The sequence below is a fragment of the Perca fluviatilis genome, chromosome 12 (assembly GCF_010015445.1).
Source record: "Perca fluviatilis chromosome 12, GENO_Pfluv_1.0, whole genome shotgun sequence".
Classification (NCBI taxonomy): domain Eukaryota; kingdom Metazoa; phylum Chordata; class Actinopteri; order Perciformes; family Percidae; genus Perca; species Perca fluviatilis.
Window position 1 is genome coordinate 4,176,670 of NC_053123.1, and position 20,370 is coordinate 4,197,039.

General features: G+C 39.9%; 1 protein-coding gene across 1 annotated transcript; it reads right to left on the bottom strand.

Moving 5' to 3' along the window:
* On the bottom strand, positions 1 to 15,223 carry LOC120570037 (collagen alpha-3(VI) chain-like). The gene is made up of 4 exons (XM_039818269.1): positions 14,876 to 15,223; positions 3,150 to 3,263; positions 1,974 to 2,606; positions 1 to 113 (listed from the first exon to the last, which is right to left on the bottom strand). The coding sequence occupies exons 2-4, from the start codon at positions 3,232 to 3,234 to the stop codon at positions 1 to 3; spliced, it is 831 nt and encodes a 276-aa protein (XP_039674203.1). The 5' UTR covers positions 3,235 to 3,263; positions 14,876 to 15,223.
* Positions 15,224 to 20,370: the final 5,147 nt, after the last annotated feature.

Consider the following 20,370-nt stretch of genomic DNA (forward strand, 5'->3'; position numbering starts at 1 on the left):
TCAAAGGGGGGGCTCAATGATTCTCAAAACCAAATCGCGCACAAAGGGGAAGTTTGCTGCTCCAACGTTCTCTGATCCATCAATTAAGAGTACTAGGTCAGCTGAATCTTGTGCTTTAAGGGAAGAGAGAGAAAACAAAACAAAATGGAACTTGTGAAAGCGTTAACATGGTGAGGCAGAGACAAAGAATCCAATCAAAGAACTCGTGCTAGCATATCATTGTGTGTGTCAAGTAACATTGAAAGTGAACATATCAATCAACCATTGCAAAACACATCATACTGCATGTAGGCTGAACCAAGGAGATTTCCTAAAGTGATGCAATTTGTATAGTACTGTTGTTGTCAGTATGAATACTAACCACTGATGAGCTAATTCTCCTCATCTAGGATGGTCAATCATAACAGCTTAATTAGGTCAAAAACATATTTAAATTCCAGAAAAACTAATGTTTTCCCACATCAGGGGCAGATTAGAACTCCATCAACATGTAAAGCTAATCATGACATCATTTAGATTTTTATAAAAAGAAATAATTGATAGTCAGAAATGTTGAATGTGACTTAGTGACCGTGAACTGAAAAGCTAGATTCTTTTATAAAAAAAATTGTTGAGCCTTAAGAAGGGAAAATAAAAAGTAAAAAGTATTATGAAATGATAAGAATTGTTTATAATTAATACATTTAACTACATGGTTCATTAATATTTTTATTATTTACTATAAAGAAATCTAAATACTAAGGGTTTTCATCATGAGGCCATACTATGCAACAACTGCAAGTCAAAAGAAAACAATGCATGAAAAAAAAAAAGTTGAGCTGTTTTATCATTCAACCTTTACAAAGTTCTTTGTTAAATTAGTGTGATGTGTCCCTTGTAGAAACTCCATTGAGTTCAGCCATCCCATGCAGACTCTTGTTATGGACCTCAGATCAAGTGACCAGCCATGACCCTGTGGCATATCCTGGAGGCCTGCAATACTTGAGAATATATTACATGTGATTTCATGTAAAATCTTTACAAATGTCTTTATTATTGATGTTCATTTTAATTGTAATCATATATGCTGGCAAAAGAAATTTCCTTTTTATGGACACATTTTTATAGAATGTATTTTTTCATTCCAGTAACTTCTGATAATTAATTGCAACATATTGTATATAATTTCAGGGCATCTACATATAAAAATATTCTCAAAGTACTTTTGCAGGTCAAGGATGAGTCCAAGCAGGTTCATCGCTGTTTCAAATACAGAATATTGACAATATTTTACACAGATAGACATTGTGACTGATAAAGACACAAAAGAAAAGAATACAAAATGCAAGACACATAAGCAGTGGTGCATGGTTAGCTATGGTTAAAAGCTCATTGATTGAATTTGAGATGTGATGTTTTAAAGAGTGAGGCATCCTTGAGTCCATTCTCTTTTCCAAAGGTTTTCTGAACAAATGTCAATCTGAGGTGTCAATATATGGATTTTACAATGTTATTCTGTTGCTGTCTGTATTGTGTCCTCTCACCTCAGCTGTGTCTACTTAAAACAACTATCATCTTGAAATGCCTGAGGTTATGGCTGTATGTTAACATAAAAATTAAATCACTACCTAATTTGTGAGCACAGAATGGTCACATCACTTAAATAGCTTTCTCTTAATCCATTCTCATTGTTTTTGTTCTGGCTTTGCACGGGCATATTTCTGTTACTCCCTAATCTGAGACGCTGTAGGGATGTCAATCACATGCAGATCTAATTGTGATTTTTTTTTTTTAAGCATTAGGGGAATATTAAGTGTGTTGAGACAAAACAAGTGATGTTAATTTTGCAGGTGGATAGTGAAAGGTTATTGTGGTTAAAAAAAACACTTGATTGTGTTAATAATAAAATCCAGTCACGGCCACATATGCAGCAGCTTCGTCCTGCACATGTAGACACATTAGTAATGGTAGTGACACTGGTCCCATTTCATTACCTGTCCCTCCTCCAGACACGGGGGCCTCGTTTGCCACAGGACCACCCCCTGACCGGGTCACTGCGTCACAAAGCCCCACTACTAAATCTTGGATTATATCCCGCAAAGTCAGGAAAGAGTCTACACTGAACACATGAGTGTCATGGGGCTTGCTAGCCATGTCCCTGAGCTCCGAATCAACTGCATCCTGAACTCCAACTGCAAACACCTCCACGCCTGCCAGCCACAGCACCTGAGCTGGCTCGGCCACGTCATCCTGGGAGCGCCCATCTGTTAGCACAACCACCACTTGGGCCACACCATCAACAGCGCGGCTGCCCGAAGCAGTGGTCAAGTGTGTACGAGTCAGGAAATCCAGGCCCAGGCCAGTCTGGGTTCCCCCACCACGATAAGGCATAGCCTTGATGTGTGCCAGGACTCCCTGTGTTGTTGGGTAGCTGTTGAGCTGGAACTCAGTTTGTGGCTTAGTATTGTACTGCACAAGGGCAAATTTAAACCTCTCCCCTCCAACCTGGTGCAGTGATTGTATCAAGCTGTACAGAAATTGTCTGATATGCTTAAAGTTCTCCACTCCCATACTCCAGGATGAATCCACTAGAAAGTATATATCAGCTCCCAACCCCTGTGCACAATCTTCAAAAGAGTGTTTGGAGGACAAAAGTGAAGACCAGTGAAAAGATGCCTGGTGTGTTTGGTACCAGAATATTGTTTTGGTACTTAACACCCATACGGTTGCACAATACAACTGAAATGTTGCTGCTTTGTTTAGCAAAAGCATCTGAGTGCACTTGGTATTCTATTTTTTTCCTCCAATGTTAAGATACACCGTTTGAATTCAAATTAAAACAAAATAATAACAATAATTGAAAAATAGCCAATTAACTAACAATGCTCATTAAAAGTAAAAAAAATCATGTAATATTTTAATAATTTCATTTAACTTTAATGTGTTTGGCTTTTCTTAGGATGTCATAAGCACATTTAAAAACTCCTGCATTTCTTTGCAATATATTAACAGGTGCAAACTACAGTATACATTTTTAGGGGAGCAAAAACGGGAAGAAGAAAAAAATTTATTCCTCTGAACATTGCTGAAAATTGGAAAAAGTTGTCAAATCATCTTCAAAATGAGCACAGCCTGCTGACTGCAGCTGGGATGAACTTAGTTCGACTTACCTTCCTGAGCCTCAAGGTTAGGGAGGAGTCCTGCGAACAGGACGCCTAGGAGGGCACATAGCGGTAATAACCGATGCCTCTTCATCTTCTATCACCAATACAGCAAAGGGACACCTGTAAAACCAGAAGCAAATATAATATGAATTTAAACCAGTAGTTCTATCCTAATACCACAATGCCTGACTTCAAATGAGTCTACTGTTGCAATATGGTTATTATAATGATAATGAAGAATGATTCTTTTGCATGTCTATAAAATATACATTTTAAATAAACATGCTCCCGTACAAAAAGTGGCTTTATTTTCTGAGCCCACTAGATGGCGTTCTCTGTTTAACTAAAGGTTGAAAGCACACTGAATTGCCATTCTTTGAGCCTTTTTCTTTAAACCAAAAGTGCCATCTAGTGGGCTCAGAAAATAAAGAAATGGTTCACGAAGTATCAGGAAGCGTCATTAGGCTATGACTATCAAAATGATCTGATATTGTAATTGTAATCAGATATAATGAAATTCCGTATTGCTTCTCTTGATGTAGACAGAACACAGGAAAAAAGATAAAACCAGTACCAGCAACAGCAGTAGTACAGTAGCAGCAAAACAGCAATAACAGCAGCGTAGTGAAAAGTGACGCTGTGTAGTGTACAACTTGGAAATAAATGGCCAAGTCACAGTACTGAAAAGATATAAATAAAAGACACTAGTTAAATGAGATTTTTACATGCATACATTTACAGATGTTGAAAGTTATGATTATAAATAAATAGATGGTAAATCTTTGTTTATAATTTTATATTTGTGGTAGCAGTCTCTGAGAGTTTGGGATAAGGTATGGGGTATTTGAAATGTTGTTGCACTCCCTATTTGCTTCCCTAAATACAACACACAACATCACATAGGCTTGTTTTAAGAATGTAACATCTAATCTTCGACACACCACACATCTCCTGTCAGCCTGTGTCGTGCAAAAATAAGAAATCAGCAGGTCCCAGTTGCATAATGGTGGGATTAGCATTTTTCACATTAATAAGGCAGCGGCAAGCATGTACATCCTGGCCAAGATTTTAAATAGACATGGTATCTGCCATTAAAGGCTGCTATGTTTCAATAAAAAAAATGACAGTTGAATCCCCAGCTCTTCTGGTCACAGATGTGTCTAACATTTTGGTTTGTGTGAGTGAGGGAGCTGCAGCATGTGTTGGAGTTTCAGTAGCAGACCTGAAGCACAGAGTGGTAATGATCAAAACCACCTGTTAAAATACCAGCCAATGTGCTTTAGTAATTAACTGCTTGGCAATGACGGAATTTTCCAACTCACAAAACAAAGTGTTCTTAAGAGGGGTGTTGGACTGGAAAGTCCAGTTATACAGCAGGGGTGGGTCTATTTTCTATTCAGTCAGATTTTCCACAATTGTTATGTTAAGTAATGTCACAGGAAATGAAAGGAAGGTCATGCATGGCTCACTACTGAGAATGCATGCATGTACTTTCACATCTATAGTTCGGTAGACCATAGAACAATGACTACTATTTACAAGCTGTCAATTTTCGGGTTATGGTCGGGTTAATGTCACTATTCGGGTTTCTGAAACATTCGGAATAACCCGTTTACATGCGTGAGCAGAGAGAGTTACTCCTGTATACATGGAATTTGTAATCAATTGGCAATATCCCGACGTAAACGGCGACGCACGGTTAGCGTCTGGACGTATGGACAAACCCTGCTTCGCGTAACTTTTCGGTCCCCTTCTTATAAATCTCACTATCTCGGTACTTTCTGCCATCAACAAAAGACATTATATTCATGGTTTTCACCACACTAATAAATAAATTGGTTTCCTCCTCGCTCCAAAAGTGTGGTGCTGTGCTGCGTCTCGCCATGTTTACCTCTACTTCTTGTTTACTTCCGGTATACTGCGCGCAGGTTTTCTGCATTGACATATATATATAACTATATTATTATAGTATATAATTTATATATTTTTTCTACAAGAAGTTCCTCTACTCAAAAGACCAAGATTTCTTGCGGATAGAACATCGCAGAACACAAATCAATGTTCCTTTTGATGGGGATATGCCGATACGCGACCAAAATTTCGGGTTAGAAAAGGGGTAACCCAGGTAGCATATTCGGGTTTTAAAAACGGAATATGAGCATATTCGGGTTTTTGCCGGTGTTTACATGGCCGTGCGCGACCGGGTTATTGCTAATATTCCGGTTTTGAACGGGTTATTGGCTGCATGTAAACGTACTAATTGTTGCATTTTTCATTTGGTTCGGTCTATTGACCTTTTTCATGGCAGACATGTTGACATGTCATAGTAGGAAAAGCACAGGTGTGTTCAAACCCATTAACGATGGCTGCATTCCACTTAGGAGAGGTCCTGGTATTAAACCATTAATGATGGCTGCATTCCACTTAGGAGAGGCCCTGGTATTAAACCATTACTGATGGCTGCATTCCACTTAGAAGAGGTCCTGGTATTAAACCATTAATGATGGCTGCATTCCACTTAGGAGAGGTCCTGGTATTAAACCATTACTGATGGCTGCATTCCACTTAGGAGAGGTCCTGGTATTAAACCATTAATGATGGCTGCATTCCACTTAGGAGAGACCCTGGTATTAAACCATTAATGATGGCTGCATTCCACTTAGGAGAGGTCCTGGTATTAAACCATTAATGATGGCTGCATTCCACTTAGGAGAGGTCCTGGTATTAAACCATTAATGATGGCTGCATTCCACTTAGGAGAGGCCCTGGTATTGTGCATGCTGACTCACTGAAATAGCTTACTGGAACACTTGATGGAATTGAGCCATCGTTAAGGTTATCAATTTCAGCTGTGCTTTTCCTACTATGACAAGTCAACATGTCTGCTGTGAAAAAGGTCCATTTGTCAGAATGACTAATAGACACTGTCTGGTCTCAGAAATAATTTTTCATGTCATGTCTTGATTTGGTGTTTCTAGAAGAAGCCAAACAATATGAGCAGCTGAGAGCGAGTGAAGGAAAGGGGATGACAGAGAGATGATTATGTGACCAGCAATGTATGGTGATATTAGGTTATGGATTTAAAAGTTATCATCCCTTAAATCATATACAAGTTCATAAGTTGTGTGCAAGTTTGAAATTGCAGGCTAGTAAATGCGTGTTTTTTTGTTCAATTCCTGTATTTTGGTCAGATCACATTCTCACCTAAAGTGAACCGCACTATATTCAGGTGTGGGTAGCCTAATTAATTATATTTCAAACATTAAATTTAACTCTAACTCAAATATGATTAATAGTGTATGCAATATCTTCTTCAATTTCAGGTTACAAATACAATTGTTCATCAATCTTTTGCTATCAATAAATAATGCCTGAACAACAACAAAAAACACACACATTTGATTGTAGCCACAGCCCTAACCCTCAAGTCCTAACGTAATGAGCCTTATTACACCAAGATGTCCTCCTTATGAAATCATCTCTTACAAAGGAACAGTATATTTACAGATCCAAACACACATATTTGTACTTTATTACTTGCCTGTATCCCGTTGAGAAGTGAGGATTTCCTTTACTTTCCTAACTCTCTAGGTCTAAAACTCACAATGGTCAGCAAAGAGCACAGAAACACACACACACACACACACACACACACACACACACACACATAACCTATTCAATTTCAGACCACCATGAGGTGATAATATGGATTCCAAAAGAGCAGCCAGAGAAATTACATTTTAATTGCACTAAAGCAACTTAAAACTGAAAAACTCTGATCTGAGAAAAACAAATGCCACCCAAATTAACCCAAACTTCCAACTGTGATGTGGCAGACTCTTCACTCCACTCTGCAATTAGGAAGGCTTTTTACACAAGCATATAAAGACTTAAATATAACTTATATATAAAAAAGAGGTTCTTGAAAAAATGAAATGGCCTCACATGGCCAAAGTCTTCACCATTAGACTAATGATGGGGCGTCCCAGAGGAGTCTCTTTAACAGCCTTTGTGCCTGCTGGCAGCCACACTATAAAGGCTCAGCAATTAGGCCAGCACTAATGAGTAAGGAAAGTGGTATTTGGATGATTAGATATTTACGGTATGTCTTTTTTATTGGAAATAAAAGAGTGCATTTATAATAATAGAAAAGAAAAAGGGCATACTGAGGCACAAACTGTGACAACACTGAAAATAACAAATGCCCTCTAGTGCAAAATGCAAGTATAACAAATTATAATAGACACTTCTCTAGAATGAAGTAGCACATAAGACATCTTTACAGTTCATCTGTTTTTTATCATGATCTTAATGGAATATGACTAAGTCACGAGGCTTATGTTTTTTTTGTAATCTCATCCTATTTTGTGCTTACTCTGACTAACCCCAGCAATGTTAGGGTTTTTACCACCTATGGGTCACCTATGGGTCACCTATGGGAATGTGTGTGTTTTTAACCACTTATACCAAGCTGGTGGCTTTATTTTTCCGTTTAGGCTGACCTTAAAGACGACACTCCAACACATTGTCGATACATACAACAATGAGCCGCCCAGTACAACCACAGCCTGATAGGTTTGACCACTGAGCAGTTGGGGGTTCATAGTCTTGCTCAAGGGCACCTCCCCGGATTTATCCTGCAGATCGAGGGATCCAACTGGCAACCCTCCAGTCATTGAACTGCTTCCCTAAACTTTAGGCTAGCTCCACCAAGGCCACAGGGAAAGCCAGGAAAAGATTTTGTCAGTAATGTAAATACAACAAAACCAATTTTGGCACAAAGATCGGCCCCATTGAAATGCTAATTGGGCTTATCATTGCGGCAATTTAAAACAAAAACTGAAAGAAAGAAAATTTTGACAAGCAATACAAATAAAACACAGGCCAAATTACAATGCTGCTCAGGTCACAGGCAAAGTAGATCATGCTAAAGAGATTTTTGCTTCCATATCAGTATCCCGAGTTAAGATCCATGTGAGGTTGGGGGATATCAGCATGTAGTGAAGTATATTAGTGTCTTTTTTTGCTTCTACCACTAGGAGAGTGTAACATTTTTAAATCATGCACACTTTGAGAAGCTAAAGATGTCCATGGTCCTGCATGCCCGGGCCTGTTGTATAACACCATGATGGCCTAACATAAGAAGTTAAGGAGTTATGATCTGTTAGCATGTTAGTTTTTTTTTTCTCCTGCTGAGGTCCACTTGGGTGATATGCTGAGTCATCATTCAATCTTATGTGTAATCCAGTCCCCACCATAAAGGCAAAGTAGATCATGTTAAAGTGATTTTTGCTTACCTAGCATTGCGTCTGATTTGAAATCTTAGCCAACAACATATAGCAATAATATTAACCCTCAGTTGTGGATTCTGGACCAAGTTTCCCTCTGATCTTACCAAGTGTGCACTTCAAACCTTTTTAAATGAAATACATTTTTAGTCAAAGAGACCCTTTCATGAGGATAGGAAAACCTGGGTCAGCTAGGCTTGAATCAAAGCCATCCACAATACACAGCAAAAATGAATTATAAACACATGGCTGTCGCCGTAGGATATGTCCAGCCTGGTCTCACAGAATTCCGTGAAATGATCACGAACTGTTAACACCACATTCCGTGGTGGTGGCATGGAATGTGTGAAAATTCTGTGTGGCCACCACGGAAAACAATGCCAATGTAAAGTCAATGAGAAGATGACGCAGCATTAGGAGCGACTACGGTAGTAAGTAGCATGAAAGGCCAAAAATCCGCATAGGGAGGTTTGTTGGAGTGGTGGATGAGTCAAACAACACAGGACTTTCACCCAGGAGACCGGGGATGTGTACCGCGTGTCAAACCCAACCGTCCCGTTCTTCTTTTCCTAAACCCAACTTTCCCGCTCTTATTTTCCTAAACCCAAGCGTCCCGTTGTTGTTCTGCGTGTCATGGAAACGTAAGCCCACCCACGACCTTTTCCTTAACTTAAGGGGCCGTGTTCATTTCACGGAATTCTGTGAGATCAGGTTGGATTTGTTGTAGTCCCAGTGTTTATACTTTTCTGTGTCTGCTGTTTATGCAGACCGCACTTTGCAGATGAGAAGGACACTCTGACCTGGTGGGGGACAAAACAGTAACCGTAACATTTGTACTCACTTTTTAGACAGGCCAATCAGTGTAATCATCAAAATGCACTGACCAAACAAAATGTAACAAACAACTTACAAACTGTTGGCCATTCAGTTGAAGACTGAGGAAAGTTTCTAAATAAAAATATTAGAAGGCAGCTGCAGAGTTGTGTTACACAAAATGTTGGTGTTTGCTCACTGTGGAAAGATGATCATTTAACACATGGAAACTTTCTGTTATACAATTTACTTTCTAAAACATGTAATGCACTTGGAGAATATATTTAAAGAGAGTTAAAAGAAACGTATCCTTTGAACAATTTTGCAGTAGAAGATATGTATCTCTTCAGTCCACCAGTGCTCCACCCTTTATTTCAAGGAAATCTGCAACACATGTTTGTGTTCTCCACTCATGCTCATGTGATTTCAGGTCACTCAAAAGCCACTGCAGAGTTTGCCAGGCCTGACCAATGTGTCAACACTATGGCTTCCCCTCGCCGCCACAGAGGAAAACACAGCACAGTGGAGTCCTGTTTTCCCTGATACGAGCAGCCAAAACAATGGCAGCATGGGGAATAGCATTAGTGAGAAAATTAGGAAAGGAAGTTAAAAAAAAAGATGCTGTCTCTAAATTACTTCCCTAATTTAAAGCTGCATCACTATTTTTTGCCACTAAGGGGCAGAACTCTAAAGTAGTTATGGCAAACATGTTAGCAGACAGTTGCTAATTTACATATTCAGCAGACATGGGGAAACATCCGGCTCTTTAGCGGCTAAATTCTCAACTATGTTCACCAGCTAGTCGTTAACTATGTCTGTCAGCTGTTTGGTGCTGGACAGAGTGTTTTTTTCTCTGAAAACAGCTGGCTGCCTGCTGCTGCTGGAATTGACGCTGATGAGAGCAGAAAGACTGAAATAAAAAAGCTAAAAGATGCAAAAACACTCTACTGCAGAGCTGGTTGATCATTCTGTTGTGGGTTTGTCACTACGTGTGACTTTCACATTACACATTGTCATTTAATCCATTGTTAATAGCAATCATTGATAAGTGCAGTTTTATTATAAAAAATATTGATATACTTTAAGGTGCAGTCTGACTGCAGACCAGGGTCAGGGAAAGTACAATGACAGAGAAAAGGAACACACAAAGCCTAGGAAAAAAAGGACAACACAAAAAGTAACTTGCTCTTGATTTCCTCACCAATGAATTTGATTATTACTTAAACTCTGTGGTATACATCTGAATCCCCGTCAGCGACCCATAAAGATTACTGTGTCTTAGCCCAAATCATCTGCTACAAACATGCTTCTGGCAGTCCAAGGGAACTCAGTAAGTCCATTGTTAAGCTCCTCTTCTTTCGGAAAAACCTGTGTCAATTATACACCCACTAACTCACTCACAGTTTAAAATCTGCCATCCCTCCAAACTTAAAGCCCCGATGTTATGAGCGTCCTTAACATGATAAGTTTCTGTCTGGAGTAGAATGAGGCAATGACAGTAAAAATTAGCACCAATATTTGTGTTTCTGTCAGCCCATTCCATATTAAGTTAAGATCCATGTGAGGTTGGGGGATATCAGCATGTAGTGAAGTATATTAGTGTCTTTTTTTTGCTTCTACCACTAGGAGTCGCCAAAGTGACATTTTTAAATCATACACACTTTGAGAAGCTAAAGATGTCCATTGTCCTGCATGATCTGGACCATGATGGTCTAAACATAAGAAGTTAAGGAGTAATGATCTGTTAGCATGTTAGTTTTTCCTGCTGAGGTCCACTTGGGTGATATGCTGAGTCATCATTCAATCGTATGTGTAATCCAGTCCCCACCATACAGTGACAGGCTCTGAAGAAAGCTCAGAGTTTAAGTAGTGAGCAGTTTATGTTATACAGTGAGCATAACACGCTGCTCTGTATACTGTATATAACAGACTATCTTGCTCAGTGGTATTATTTATAGTTAACACTGTCAGTTTGCATTTCCAGAGCAACACAGACGCTGCAATGTGCCCTTAGAAGCACATTTGCAGCTGGACCTCACACACTCATTTATAGCAAAGACCCCACACGCACATAAACATGCACATACATAAGCACACACACAGGCTTACAGTGCAGCACAGCACACAACTCCATCAGCCTCAAGGAGAGATACCAGTGTAATTAATTCCATGTTACACCAGCTCCACCAAGCGGACCCCCTAGGATAGGAAAAGGAACATGGCTCAGTCCCCTCACAAAAATAAAAACTGTGTCCCTCTGAGAAAAGGCTACCAGATAGATGCACTTTGCGGATTTCAAAATGCACTTTCAACACATAACAGGTTTGACAACAGCACTAAAACGCAAACTGAACGCTATCTGTCCAGCACCAAATATCAGACTGATATAGTTTGCAGCTAGCTGGTGAACATAGTGGAGCATGTAGCAGCTACAGAGACAGATATTTCTGTCAGGAGTTAGTGGAGACCAAACCAGAGCTAAGAGGAGATGGAATATTGGACTTAAAGTCATCAAGTGTTCAGAAACAGTACTGTAACTTAATACTAATTTAGCTCTGAATGTGTAAAATTGTAACTATTTACTAACAAAAGTTACCATTGAAACCTTAAAGGTGACATGTTAGTTTTGTGTTTACAGCTTGTTTCCACTGCCCCCAAGTGGCAGAAACAAATCAGGTTTAACGCAAGTCTAGATTCTAGAAGTCAAATAAAGATTAAATAAAGACCATTTCCATACACACTAAACAAGCACTTGTCTTACTGGAATAAAGTAGTACCAACACATTCTCCATAAATTGAAAATGTTATAATTCTAATTTGTGATTTATGTTCATTACTACAGGAGGTATATAGTGTCATATCTATATAGTGCAGTGAAAGCTTTTGCCATTACAGACATGTACATTCAACAGGGCTGTTACATTTCCCCAAAAAACATCTTTTCCAACTCCAAAAAAGTTGCATGTGAGCGTGGTAGCACAGCTGCATTTCTTTTGGCAGCCATCTCATTAGCCACATGTGTAGCAGGATTAAGATGATCAAAGATGTTACATAGGATCCCTCCCACTTGTAGATGCTGTTTGTGATTGCACTTTGTGTTATCAATTATGAATGATACAGCAAATCAAGCGTACACATGCATGTAACTGGCTATATTGCACAGTTTACATTAAGCAAGTGGAATTTGTCCAAGATCATATGCATCTAATAAGAAACCTTAATGTGCAACCGCAGGTTATGCGCTGGGCTTAATGGATAATTTTGTCAAATTGGCATAACATAAGCTGTTAACTTAATTACAGACTGAAACCATGTACGTATCAATTATACTCTCAACAACAGTTATCGATGCCAATATGCATATATAAATTTTTTTCAATGCATGACATCTCGTCCCAAACCACTGACAAAAAAAGAAATTTGTAAATTAAGTGAAGTCACGAGGGACGAGTCATGCGAAGAAAATATCTATCGTACACACAGTATGTACAGTATGTGTGACTTTGTGCTAGTTAGGGTGTGGACCTGTACACCTAACCCACCCTTCCACTGGAAGGATGTGACGTGACATGTGTGGCACAGATAAGAGGAGGATCAATGATAAAGTTAAAAGAGGAAGGGGGAGGCAGGCTGGGCAGGCAGTTCCACACAGCTGCTGTGTATTAGCCCCTGTGACACCTAGCAGATGTGTGCTCAAGCATCATAGCCAATCCAAGCCTGAAGGCTGAGTTCAAGTACTAAATGTGACACTTGTGCGCTGTTGGTTAGAATGGGAGAAAAGCACACGAAGGTAGCTTGTAGCAAAGACTAAATATATACATTGTTCAGCTGGGTGAGATCATTAGTTTCTATTTTTCCCCTGATACACCTTTTAGTCAAATGGGGGCCCTGTGATCTTAATCAATCAATCAGCAGCTCAAAATTACCATAAACAAGTCAAAGATGATAAAAACGTCAGTGCCATTATCACCCACAGACCTGTTGCTCTCACTAACCAATGCAAAGCAGTGTGAACTGTTACATCCCTTGCGAGCAAAGATGGGTTTTTTTCCCCTTAAAAGAGAACCGTAGTTCAATGAGACAAGCCCTTTCTGAAAAATGTTTCAACCTTCCAGACATCTGTGCTGCTTCATGGAAAAAAAAAAGACAAAAAGCTGGAGAGAGAACAGCAGTCATAAAACAGACTAATGCAGAGTTGTACTGTATATCCAAAAATTCTTTGTTAAGAACTCTTCTGATGCAGCTCTGCCAATAACCATTTAGATCCTAGCTTCCAGTAAGAGCTGTTGCGTTTTCGTAGGACGGGCAGTAAATTATGTGAAAATATTTCAAACACATAAAATCAAATCTGGAGCGCACACCAAGTTTCCTCCCGCTTTTAGGCGATGACCAAGTTCTTCCTTTCTGTATCATAGCAACGGGTTGCATGCCAAAATAAAACTGTGTGAAAGTAGTAGCTCATGAACATTGTTTCCTATGTACTTTCATTATGGTGTCCTTGAGTGCAGGGAAAGGAGCCTTTAAATTAAATAAATGTATTATTATGTTGTGACTTGGAAGAGTAAAATTACTTAATTTGCGCATTGAATCCTACTGTACATACACAGAATGAAAGACACAGCTGAATTCCTCTGTCCCTACTTGGACAGTCTTGTAGAGGAGGTGGAAGATAAATGACTCACACCTGGTTCACTAAACAGTACAGCCCACTGACACCACCCACCCCCCCACCTCTTTTGTCCAATGGAAGAAAAAGCCCTCTTGGTTCTCCTGGTTCTTCTGGCCTGTAGTGTGGAAAACACTTTCTTCACACTTTTCCAGTTCTGTAGCCCTTTCAGAGAGGGTGTGGTTTTTGAGCTACTGCTGCCGTGGAAACATTTACCCATCCAACTACTCTTCTTTAGAGCTCACATGTTGGTGTGGAGATTTGAAACATTTGATTTGACTCTACCATTGCTAACAGATTCAGATTTAGATATAATTGAATGACCAAAAGTCTGTTGCTTTGCTTATTACACTAAATCTGCAATATACCACAATATGTACATTACAAAATAAATTGATATTACTCAGTGCAAAGCAACTCCTTACAGGTTCACAGCTCTAACAGGGATCTGGGATCACAGCTTCAGACTTTTACTTTATTCTCTCCCCACAGTTATTTCACAGCGATGCAGTAAATTAAACTTTGCACAAACCAAGAACGTCAAACAGAAGAGTAGCATTTTGAGATTTCTGAAGAGGAAAAAACGAACACACACACGCCCCTCTACGTTCACATGCACGGTACATAACATTGCTGAGGTCTCTAACTGCAGCTCACCTCTTGCCCTCGCAGCACTCTCACCACTAAAGTATAGCTTCCAGTCATGCTGCTCAACGCATGCTGTCTGATATTTATGACCTATGAGCCAAAAACTCTATCAAACCTATGATTATGGCACCCATCATACGCTTACATGTTACAACTAGAAACTATGCTATGGTCAGTGCACTATTTATAATCAGCATACAGTGCAATCACGGTCCATCGTAAAGAATTAAGAATTGAGAAATAAAGCAAGCATGCCAAACCGAAAGCTCTTTCTGCAAGATGAGTCACATTGAGAACATAGCCGATTTAAAACTTACCCTGAGCTGATGTAGCTTGTACTCCACTGGGTTTGTGTTTGAAGAAAAGAAGAGATGATATCAGTTATGTAAAATGACTGTGAGCTGAACTTTTGGTCATTATCCTCCTGGTAAATTCCTCTTGCTCCCAGAGGAAGGCGGCTGAGCAAAGCTGTGAGAAGGTCACCGATAAGAGATGTGCAGAGAGAGGGGTCCTGAGTGAAGGGAGGAAATAGTTGAGACAGAAAGAGACAGACACCCTCCCAGTCTCGAACCAGAGGAGCTGTGGTGCTGAGTTCAAGGCTGGGATGGGACAAACTTCCAAACTTCTGGAGTTCGGCCACCTCTCTCTTCCTCCTCCCACTCTCTCTAAAGAGAGGAAAAAAAGAAACAGAGGAGGGTGAGGAGAGGAAAGGGTGAGCGGAGGGGGGAGAAAAGAAGTAAATTAAAACCAGACACATGGCCCTGTTTGGTCTGGATGTGAGCAGTGGATAGGATGATGTCACAAATCTGGAGCGGGATTTTCTGCTTACCTTTTCCTACATTTTGCCATTTCTCCCTCTACCTCTTTGGGGCCCTTTTTCTTACATTTCAGCTATTTGGATATCCGTTCTTACGTTAAAATGACACTAAAGGAAGAAAGAAAAAACGTTATTGGTTTGAGTAACTAGCATACATTGGCAAAGTGATTTAGGCCATTCAAGATGTCTTGAAGATTGGTAATTAATGACTGATTACGTACTGTGTCAATTTACACCCCACTGTCTCAACAGCTAAATAAATATGATGTATTATCTGTGGGCCATCCTGGCAAGAAGTCTCTCCACATTGAACAAATAAACTCACAAATCTCCCATAAAGGAATGTGCGGGAAAGTTTCCTGGCACAGGTTACAATGCGAATGAGGAGCAATGACACACTGCCATGAATGTAATGACAATAAAATGATCAAGCGCAACATATTACAAAGCTTATGAGTTCATTTTTATTACCAACACCCTTACACAGCCATACATTGCAGACTATATTTCAATCAGGAGAGACTTCATTTAAGAGTAGGGTTGGGTACCGAAACTCGGTGCCAATAGGGAACCGGTGCCGACGTAAACGGTAGTAACGAGACCGAATAAGAACGAAAACTTCGGTGCCTCATTTCGGTGCTTGACTTTACACCACACCTGACAGCATGTAACGTTAGCCTACCTTTAGTTAGCAGCTGGATTAAACACCGGTAAAATGCTGACAGCTAACGTTAAACAGTGTAAAGTGTGACTGTATTTCACTGTGGAGGACTTCAACAGCGGGATGTAACAGTCTGCACTGCAGCGCAGCAGCAGCTGCCGTTGTCGCAATTCATAGATATACAGTATGTTTATATGGTCGGAATGAAACAACACAGACGGTGCGTTCACTTGCAGCTGCAGTTGTCGGAATTAAACAACACAGACGGTGCGTTCACTTGCAGCTGCCGTTGTCGGAATTAAACAACACAGACGGTGCATTCACTTAAAACAGGTAGCCTCGTGGTGCATTCACAGTAATTGTAAAATACCCTTTTCCCATCTGGGGTTCAACAGCAATTTACTGGTGAAATAACTTAAATTGTTATTGTTATAGTTATTACATTATTATTAAATCTTTAATTTTGACCATGTCCTTAGCAATAAACAAGTCACTGACTGTTGTTTACCACCCTTATTTTTTTTCTTATTTTTTTTTTTACTTTATTGAAAAGTACCGATTCAGGCACCGATTCAGTCACCGATTCAGGCACCGATTCAGGCACCGATTCAGGCACCGTTTAGGCACCGGAACCGTTTTAAAAGTATCGATTTAGCACCGGAACCGAAAAAAAACCAAACGATACCCAACCCTATTTAAGAGTGAAATAAGTTTAATGAAATGGTGCATGATAGGTTGATATGTTAAAGTCTTTGGCGATTAGTCTTAAAATTATAAGGGGTACAGAGGATGTGGATATATAGGAATATCACCCCCATCTAGTCTAGTCTAGATGTAAAATATTACTTTATATGCTTGTAGGAGTTCATGAGAGACTGTAGCTGTGTCCCAGCTGCATACTATAACTTTGTTTTTAAAAATGTAGTGTGCACAGACTGGGAAAATTATTAGAGAAAGTATACTTTGAAATTCCAGCATGTAGCTATACTAAAATCGCTGTTTTGAGTGGTCTGCTGATGGGTTGTCGTAGACAATAAGTTTTGTAGCTGAAAAAATGTATGCTAACAATGGACCGATTGACTGTGTAATGTGAAAGATGTTGCTCGTAGTGACAAACCCACAGAGAATTATCAAATATCGGTAATCTGTAAATTTTTCCCCTCTAAAATCGGTATCGGTCTCAAAAAGCTCATATCAGTTGGGCCCTTAAGCATAGTGGAGCATTTAGAAGCTAAAGAAACAGACGCTTCAGTCCATAATTGGTGAAAACCAATTATAGCTTAAAGGGGTGATAGAATGATTATATAGGGTATTTCACACTGTTCCTTATGGTCTCCTAATGGGGTATGTAACATTGGTTGGGCTGTAAATGGTTGATATTTTATTGGCCCTTATGCATCCCTGTGTTTTGGCCCTATTTGTAACAAGAGCTTTTCTTCCAAATATGGTATGGTCATGAATATTTAGATGAGCTGCGCGGTGATTGGTTGAGCGAACTTGCCATACGGAGACATTAGAGACGCGGCGTTGATTGGTTGAGCGGAATCCCCAATACACATACATTAGAGAAGCGACAGAATCTCATATTCCAGACACTGCAATGTTTCATTACCAAATTCACTTCTGAGACTTTTTAAGCGAGAAATCAACTATATAAAGCTCAAATATGGGCCGTTTTACAAAAAAATTGATGGCTAATTGCAAATTTGGTAAGACGTGTCGGACTTTAGGAGCTCCACACAGTCTGACGAAAGCGACAGCCTGCTGGGCTCCATACCCAGGGCAAAGTCACCCTTTGTGGATACTGCATACGGGGCTCCGGGCGCGCCGCGCCCCGGGCATAACTATATCTATAAATAATACATTTACGGTTTTGAATGTCCCAATGTCTTATAAAGCTAACCGTTGTGTCCGATTTGATTTTAAGGCATTTTTATGAACCTGAGGCGTCTTTGTAGGACAAGCAGCTGCTTGCTATATGTCCCATTCATTACAATGGGGAAATACCGCAGCTAGCTAGCTACACTTTGCCGCCATAACTAAATTATATTTACTGTTTGAATTTCGTCCACGCCACTTATAGAACACATTCCCCAATGTCTTATAAAGCTAACCGTTGTGTCCGATTTGATTTTAAGGCATTTTTTATGAACGCGGTGGCCTTTGTAGGACGGGCAGCTGCTTGCTATATGTCCCATTCATTACAATGGGGAAATACCGCGGCCAGCTAGCTACATTGTCGTCATAACGAAATTATATTTACAGTTTGAATTTCGCACCGCCACTTATACAACATCATTCCCCAATGTCTTATAAAGCTAACCGTTGTGTCCGATTTGATTTTAAGGCATTTTTATGAACGCTGGGGCGTTTGTAGGGACAAGCAGCTGCTTGCTATATGTCCCATTCATTACAATGGGGAAATACCGCAGCTAGCTAGCTACACTTTCGCCATAAATAAATTATATTTACTGTTTGAATTTCGTCGCGCCACTTAAACAACTCATTCCCCAATGTCTTATAAAGCTAACCGTTGTGTCCGATTTGATTTTAAGGCATTTTTATGAACGTGAGGCGTCTTTGTAGGACGAGCAGCTGCTTGCTATATGTCCCATTCATTACAATGGGGAAATACTGCAGCTAGCTAGCTACATTGTCGCCATAACTAAATTATATTTACAGTTTGAATTTCGTCACGCCACTTATACAACATCATTCCCCAATGTCTTATAAAGCTAACCGTTGTGTCCGGATTTGATTTTAAGGCATTTTTATGAAAGCGCATAGCGCTTTTGTAGGACGAGCAGCTGCTTGCTATATGTCCCATTCATTACAATGGGGAAATACCCGCCCGGGCTTGCTCACTTCGCATAACTAAAGTATATTTACAGTTTGAATTTCGTCACGGCATGAATATTACAGGTTTCCTCAAGGTCTTACAAAGCTTAGCTAACACTTGTCCGATTTCGGATTTCAATTGAATGTATTTTTGTGAATGTCAGAGTTAGGAGGAGGCTAGCTAGCTCTCATTGATGGACTCCATCTCACCGTGGCTCTATCAATGAGACTCGCGGACAAGGCTTTATTTCCCCGATTGTTTGTTTAAATAACTCAACACACATACCCATTATAAGATTAACTGGAACCTGCGGGCTGCGGTAAAAGATTGCGGGCGTAACAAGCTCGCTGACACTGCGGTCAGGGCGGCGATGTAGCAACCCAGGCAGCACCAACACCGGCACTAAACTCCGACACACAGTCGGAGAAAATTTGCAATTAGCCATCCATTTTCGTAAAGCGGCCCATATTTGAGCTTTATATGGTTGATTTCTCGCATAAAAAAGTTTCAGAAGTGAATTTTGTAATGGAATAGCAGAGATCTGCGTGACCTAGCTAGATTCAGAAGACTACCTGATCTCAGGTCAGTTGTGTAGCCTATGTAAATATTGGGGCGTGACTGTTCTCTTAAGGTTCCGGATTTTGAGACGCTTACGCAAGCAACTCAGCTTTGTTGGGATTCGCCCGTTTTCAGAGGCAGTTTCAAAATATGAGATTTTCATAGTAAAGGGGTGTCAGTGGGATTTTGAGCTTCTATGTATGTCCTATTTACCCACCAAACTGTCGTTATTCAACTATGACAGGGTAAAATCGGTTTTGCATTCTATCACCCCTTTAAAGCAACACCAAAGCACTTTTCCTCTTCGGTCCCCCTACAGGTTGGAAGCGGAATTGTCCATTACCGTTACCATTCCCATTATTCTTATGTCTCATTCGAACTACAGATCCACTACCCGATCTGGCAAACTTGCATAGTGCGGTTATAGCTGGTAGAGGGCCGCAAAGCGAATTCAGAAGTACCGTTTACCCTGTTACGAGTTGATGAACCACTCAAACGATTTTGGAAACATTATTTTAAGGTACAAATGAATCTTTAGTGTTGCTGAAATGGCCACAGGGTTCTCAGGGTTAAAGAAGACGCAATAAATAAATAAATCCAAATGTCGCTCTGTGTCCGCTGCTAACATGTTTGCTAGCATTGCAAGGTGATAATATGTAGATGTTGTGTTTTTGAGCATGTTCTGCTGCGTGGTCAAAAATATCCATGATTGCAGCTTTTAACATTTTGAAATTCTTCATTTTAACATTGGCAGTGTCCCAAAGTCATGATTGGACTGCTGTATTCATGTGCATTCCTTGTGAATGTTCCTTGTTAATATCCTCCACTAGCAACATTATATTATTGTATACTACAGCATTTGTACATACAATATGAATAGTATGGAATGTTTTATAATATGTTGACAGGAAAGAACCCTCAGCAGCACTTTGCTGTT

Bases quoted from the DNA above. Each gene is read 5' to 3' on its own strand.
- LOC120570037 (XM_039818269.1), bottom strand. From the start codon at position 3,234: ATGAAGAGGCATCGGTTATTACCGCTATGTGCCCTCCTAGGCGTCCTG. The intron at 2,607-3,149 runs GTAAGTCGAACT...ACTCTTTTGAAG, and splicing joins TAACCTTGAGGCTCAGGAAG to ATTGTGCACAGGGGTTGGGA. The intron at 114-1,973 runs GTAATGAAATGG...CTTCCCTTAAAG, and splicing joins CGTGTCTGGAGGAGGGACAG to CACAAGATTCAGCTGACCTA.